Below are 7,132 nucleotides of genomic sequence, written 5' to 3'. Positions count from 1 at the left end.
GACCCATGGATTGCAAAAAGGGGAAAAATCCACCTTACTTTCTCTCAGAAAAACTCATTTCTGCTCTAGAGACCATGCGTACCCTCTGCTAGGGCCGTTGTACACGTATGCATGCAAAAATGTGCACTTTTATTTCGTGTCGGGACCCACAGGTTGAGAACTGCTGCCCTAGAGCTTATCTCCTTGCATATTTCTTTGTAACCAATTATTAATTTTGTTTGTTTCTTAAGTGGAGCAAGTTTGAATAACCTGTGTATGGATGGCTAACCTATTGTCTTACTCTGTTTGGGATAATACAACAAAAATAGACTGGGTGGCTTAAAACAACAATTTATTCGTTGTCACGGTTCTGGAGGCTGGGATGTTCAGGTCAAGGTGTCAGCCAGTGTCTGTGAGGACCTGCTTCCTGGTTCATAGAGGACCCACAGGTTGAGAACCGCTGCCCTAGAGGGTATTTCCTTGCATATTTTTTTGTAACCAATTATTAATTTTTTTTGTTTCTTAAGTGGAGCCAGTTTGAATAACCTGTGTATGGATGGCTAACCTATTGTCTTACTCTGTTTGGGATAATACAACAAAAATAGACTGGGTGGCTTAAAACAACAATTTATTCGTTGTCACGGTTCTGGAGGCTGGGATGTTCAGGTCAAGGTGTCAGCCAGTGTCTGTGAGGACCTGCTTCCTGGTTCATAGAGGGCCATCTACTCTCTGTGCCCTCACATGGCAAAAGTGTCCAGGGGGTGCTCGGAGATTTCTTTTCTAAGAGCACTAATCCATCTCATGACGGCTCTCTCCTTGTGGTCTCATCGTCTCTCAAAGTCCCACCTCCAAATTCCACCACATTGGGGATTAGGATTTCAACCTATGAAATTGGGGAGGGGATGTGAACATTCAGTTCATTGCACTTATACACCAGTTTAGACCACGCCAAAGGCTTGGGTATGCATGCCCTGGAGTCAGTGGTGCATGCATGTGTGTGTGTGTGTGTGTGGATGTGTGTTGCTCTGGGGCTTACCCTTCGTTGTCTCACTTCTTTCTGTTTAGTCTATGCTGAATTATCAAAGGGTTGAAATTCGAATAGTGTTTTCAGTAGTTATCCAATTGTCTAGTTTAGGAAGCCTTCAAAATAGAAAGCAGAGAATCAAGAAAAGAACTTTCTGTTTTTTCCCAGCAAGCCTCATCTTTCAGAATGGACTTCTAAAAATTCATAGTGAGCCCAGCCAGCGTGACTCAGTGGTTAAGCATTGACCCAGGAACCCATGGGTCACCCGTTAGATCCCCAGTCAATGCGCATTGGCTGGGTTAGGGGCTCCATCCCCAGCAGGGGGCATGCAGCCAATCGATGATGTTTCTCTCTCATCAATGTTTCTATCTCTATCCCCCCTCCCTTCCTCCCTCTCTAAAAATCAATAAAAACATAGTAAAAAAAATTGTAGTGAATATAATACACTTGGAAAGAGCAGGAAAGAATAAAGAAGAAATATCACCCAAAAGCCTACCTCACAGAGGCAAGCACAGGTAACCATCTGGCAAATTTTTTACAGTGTTTCCTTTTTTAGTTTATTATTTATTTTTTAATTGCACAAATGACATATAAACTGTTCTCAAGTTAATTTCTCATGATTGCAGTCTCCTTAAACATTAAGCTTTGATTGCCATTTCTGATACCAGTGCCTGCCCCTAACCTTTTCCTGCTTTTCACACATTGTTTTGTAGGTGTGACGGGGCCAAGCCAGTGGCAAAGGATGATTAGGCTCTAAGTGCGGGCCTGTGACCTGGGGGGTTTTATATACATAAATGTTTGCTCCTTTTGCCTGCCTTTGGCCCTTGTCTCTGTTGTTTGGTTTCCAGATATGTGAAGCCTAAGGAAGCGAAACTACCTGCTCTGTGGAGACAGGAAGAAGTCCTGGATCACCTGTGCCTAGCACAGTGCTTAGCAGAGAGGAGGCACCCAGCAAATATTAGCTGAGCACATGAATGAATGATAAAATATTTTAATTCAATTATTAATCTTGTCAAATTCTAAATATAAGAAAGCAGACCATGAAAGACTTGAACTTGTAACACCGTGTCAGAAACGTCCGTTAATAGTTACATTTTTTTTATAAGCCACTTCACCAAGAATCACCCTGCCTTTCCCATTCTTGTCTCTGCGATTTGTTGCCCTGCAGCACAGGAACCGGCTTTCTCAAGCTTACACCTGCAGCCGCTGCCCTGATTGCCCTCTCAGGGGACAGCCCTCTTACAAAATACAGAGGTAAGATCCACAGGAGTTTTGAGTGTCTGAAATTCAATGGCCTTCAAATCTCCAACACATTATTTTCCTCACCTGCTCCTATATCCTGGACACGTGGCTCTTGTTGGGCATATACTCAGCCCAACTTGGAATTTTTCAAGATGTTGATTTGTGCTTTCTACTTATTCATAACTTGGTTACCCTGGGTATTCATTTGTGTAGGGATAATTGACACCAGTGGTTATTATTACTCTAGCAGTGGTTCTCAACCTTCCTAATGCCGCGACCCTTTAATACAGTTCCTCATGTTGTGGTGACCCCCAACCATAAAATTATTTTCGTTGCTACTTCATAACTGTAATTTTGCTACTGTTATGAATCATAATGTAAATATCTGATATGCAGGATGTATTTTCAGGGGTCGCGACCCACAGGTTGAGAACCGCTGCAAGGCAGGGACGCTTCTCACATTGCTGTTTACCCACTTCCTGGTCTTCAACATCGATGTGCTGAATTAGCAAGGGGTTGAAATGCGAATTGGGTTTTCAGTAGTTATCAAATTATCTAGCTTAGAAACCTTCAAAATAGAAAGCAAAGAATCAAGAAGAGAAATTTTCATTTTTCCCCCTTCATACCCACAAATACACTGTTTAGAATTCAAAGCACATACTCTTCAAAAACACATTGCATGAATTTAATGTAAAGATCTTTTCTCCCTTATGTATCTAGCTCTTTTTCAGCTCTATGCAGAAAATAAAAGGGGAGGTTATGATGCCGGGGCACGTATGACCCGAAGGACTTTGAGAAACCTACTAACAGATCTACAGCAGGTAAGTCTCTAATATTTAATAATTTTGAATTTTTCCAGATGTTAGCCACATTATTAAAGAATCTGATTTTTAGTGTCCAGTTCACATTAATAGAAGTCTTCATGCAACTCCTCTCCCTACAGTCACTGCTACCGTCTGAGTATAGGTCTGATCTACTGCAATCACTTCCTAACTCCTTCCCGCAACTCAAGCCTCTCCTCTCTCCCACTCTGCCTCCACACGACCGCCAGCGACTCTTCCAAAATGCCTATGTCACCCTCATGCCTAAAACTCTTCATTGGCCATTCTTGTCTGTAGAATAAAGCCCAACCTTAGCATCACACCACCTTAAGCTAAACAATGAGAAAAGGTTCTGCACTTCTGAGTGGGGGAGGCAAGTTATGAGAAGGTGACCATGAAAAGTCTGGTGAACAAGGTTTGTTACTCAGGTTTAGCCTGTTCCTTCTCCACTAATAAGTGTTGTTAAGAGTTCTCTTCCTGGTAGGGAGAAGGAGATAACCTTTGGCACATGGAAGTTTCCTTTATCAATATACATTTTATTTACAAAAGGAAAATTTGTGCCCTATTTTTAGAGCTTTTCCTGCAATGATTGGTTCTCAGTAGCCTTTAGCTCAAATAACTTATATGCCAAAGAGGTATATTTTGAATGATATATTCTGCTACCCTTCAGGACCAGGGATTCTGAACTGGGGATAGTCATGTTGGGGGGGGGGGAGGTAGGTATGCAGGAAGGTTATTGAACTCTAGGACAGAGAATATGGTTAGGAAAAACCTATCCAAAATTACTTATCCAAAAATACCTCTTAATATTAATATTTTATGTTCTTATTGATCATAATAATGTTTAATTTATTCTGAAAATTCCAGTGTGTAAGATGTTCATATTTCTTAAAAGAATGCCATTTTTAATACATTAATAAGGTTAAAATATCAGACGTAGTTATTGCAGGGCTGTTCTGGTGGTTGTGGCAGCACATGGATCTCATCGCCAGTCTTCTGCTGACTCCCAGGCATGTCCCAGGGAGCTACTGCTTCAGCAAGCCTCACTTCTGGTGAGGAGCTGGTGGGGAGCCAGGGAGAGTGGGAACATTTGTCAAGTCATTTACACAATCAGACGTGTAAGCCTGGCATGTGGAGGTGGATGTGAGGGGAGAAGATGGACTAGGGGCCATTTTCCTTGTCCTGTAGAAATCCTGTGCTTGCCTCCTGACTACTAGAGCCAGCCTCAGGCTAACACCCTGTCCACCAGGCCATCAACATCTGCCCTGGTTTCAGCCTCATCTAAGGTCAATGAGCTGCTGAAATGGCAGCTCCCACAGAGCTGTCTCCCCCCAACACATTATTATGCTCCTGAGAAAGCTGCGAGGAAGGCGGAAATTTGCATAGCAAATTATCATCCCATTGAGTTCCATTAAGAACTCAGGGATGGAGTCCCCTCTAAAATTCCAGGCCCCACTCTGTGAGTCACATCCCTCCCCCAAGAATTCAAATGCTCATTTCAAGTGGCATTCTGCCTGTGCCAGCATGTCATCTAGTCATGTCCAATTCTTCCACAGAACACCTGCAAGAAATGAGTCTCGTGGATGGGCAATTCATCCACAGAATCTTTGTGCACACGCTTAAGGCAGCAATTTGGTTAAAACCCGGTGCTGAAGTGAATTTTCTTTTGACGTGTCAGAATCGCAGAGCTGGCAGGGCAATCCCATCCGAGACACTTCCCTTATTTCACAAATCAGGTTAACCAACCCCCTTTCCCAGGGCTCAAGGACAATGTCCAAACTAGTGGTCCAGTTAGTTCACCAGCATTCACGGGTTGGGTGATGCGCTGTTTTTTCAGACAAAGGCTAAAGAACGTAGGGAGGAGTTACTCATGTTCAGCTGGGGATGGGGTCATTATCCATTTAAAGTACAAGCCATCTTGTCACGACTGCACAAATGTTTGTTGACTTCTGCCTGGCTAATTGTCAGCCAAGTGGTTCTAAGTGCCACTTTCCTGATTAGAAGAATGTTTATTCGAGTTGATGGACTCAGCAGGGGGGTCTTCGAAATTACTTCTGATTTTGCAGGCAGTGCCTGCTGACAGCCTGTGCTGTTGAAGACGTCAGACCCAAAATTAGGACCCCCGACCAAATAGGCATAATAGAGGTGACAAGTCAACGTAAATGTGCATATAGATAGTGTCAGATCCAAGTCCCTGGCCATCTTGGCAGTCACAAGGGGTTCTTAGTCCCTTCGCTAAACTCGTTATGGTGAATGTGATTGAAAGATGGAAACCACGGAGTGCGTGTAGACTGAGCCATTGGAATACACATAAGGCTGCAGTGTGACAAAGCTTGGTGAGACCTCCTCAACAGAGTACGGAGTCCTGGAGAGAGATCTCAATTCTGTAGCTATTCCTTGCTCTGTTTAACCTTGAGCAAAATATCAAATCTCCATCAGCCCTTGCTTTAAACAAGAATAATGATTAGTGCCCTACCCCAGAATTTGGCATGTGTTAAAATGAGATGATATGAAGTGTTTAGAAAGGTTTTTTTAAAAAACTACTCTGAACTTTAATACAATATCGTTATATGTAATTCATAGGTAAACAAGGGCAAAAAAAAAAGGGTTAAAATAATTTGCCTGGGATCCTAAGAAACAATGGAAGCTGGCCCTATATTATTGCCCCAATGGCCAGACTTTCTTCTCACTCTCCTCCCTCCTCCCAGCTCCACTTCTTCCCACTTGTTCATCTGTTGTCTCTATTCACACGTTGCACAAACCCCAGACATTTCTTGTTTGCTTGGATGGAGACAGTGCATCCAATCTCCGACACCCAATTCTTGTGACTCCGTGGCTGTGAGCACCACCCAGCAGGCATGCCGATGTCAGTGTGCACAGATTTCTCCATGTTCTAACAGCTCACATGGGGTTTCTTGCCTCTTGCAGATCCCAACTGTCGTGGGTGAGAGCCGCTCTCTGTGCTCGGTGGAAAGTGCGACTCGCAGCTGCTTCCAGGGGGTGAGTGCCATGCACATGTCCCTGGGAGTGGGGGACAGATACCGCTTGCTGACCGATTTACATTACAGAACTATTACTCCGCACAGCACCCCAGGCAACTGAATGGAGCAGGTAGACTTGCCTGTGACAGTTCACGCAATGAGCTTTGACAGCAGAGCTCACAGAACCAGAACCAGAAAAGACAAAGAGAATATACATTTAATCTATATTAAATGGAGACCAAAGTCACTTCTAAAAACACATCAAAGTGTGCCCTTGTTTTTCAGGTGCTGAGTCCAGCAATCAAAGAGGAGAAATTCCTCTCTTGGTTGCAGTCTGAGCCGCCCATCCTCCTGTGGCTCCCGACCTGCTACCGATTGTCAGCCACTGAGATGGCCACGCATCCTGCTCGGTGTGGAATCTGCAGGAACTTCCCAATCACAGGACTGAGGTACAGTCGCTCACCAATCACACATGGACATAATGTCAGATCCAAGTCATTCTCCAAATCAGTCTGGAGCTGGAGCTGTGTCTCTCCAGATTCTCTTGTGGTTTCTTCTGACACATCTGAAACTCAGTTGATTTGAGGGAGTCAATATTTCCTGAATGAGGGATCCTGGTTGATAATAAGTATTTTATCTTCTGTAATTAATGGAATGTTAAATTCTTCCATTGATATATACTCTGACCATACACATTTTTATTCCTCTAAGGCCGTGGTCGGCAAACTGCAGCTTGCAAGCCTCATGCGGCTCTTTGGCCTCTTGACTGTGGCTCTTCCTAAGCCTTAGGAGGACCCTAATTAAGTTAATAACAATGTACCTACTATTGTTGGTGCTCTTGTCCCACTTCTGGCATCCATTTATGCTGGGGTTTATGTTCCAGCATCAAGAAGGGTTCAGGAATCCGGAAAAGGGGCTGCGCGTAGATGACGTAGAAATCCAGAGACTAATAAAGAGTCCAGAGATGAGATATAATTTTGAAAGGCATTGGGGGTCAGAGGACCTTCAGCTAAAGGAACTGAAGACTCTCTCCTTGTCTAGGACCCTTGCTTTTATTAACACAATTTGTCCTAAGGCAAGGTGGA

The 7,132-nt window shown here is 43.7% G+C and overlaps 1 protein-coding gene across 1 annotated transcript in view; it reads left to right on the top strand.

Moving 5' to 3' along the window:
* DYTN (dystrotelin) overlaps window positions 1–7,132 on the top strand; it is a 48,305-nt gene that overhangs the window by 9,028 nt on the left and 32,145 nt on the right. The window contains exons 4-7 of the mRNA XM_006759452.1: window positions 2,172–2,257; window positions 2,966–3,066; window positions 5,995–6,066; window positions 6,333–6,496. Coding sequence (XP_006759515.1) covers window positions 2,172–2,257; window positions 2,966–3,066; window positions 5,995–6,066; window positions 6,333–6,496 — 423 coding nt within the window. The remainder of the gene's footprint in view (window positions 1–2,171; window positions 2,258–2,965; window positions 3,067–5,994; window positions 6,067–6,332; window positions 6,497–7,132) is intronic.

Source organism: Myotis davidii, unplaced genomic scaffold (genome assembly GCF_000327345.1).
Source record: "Myotis davidii unplaced genomic scaffold, ASM32734v1 scaffold394, whole genome shotgun sequence".
Lineage (NCBI taxonomy): Eukaryota > Metazoa > Chordata > Mammalia > Chiroptera > Vespertilionidae > Myotis > Myotis davidii.
This window is presented reverse-complemented; position numbering and strand designations above follow the sequence as displayed.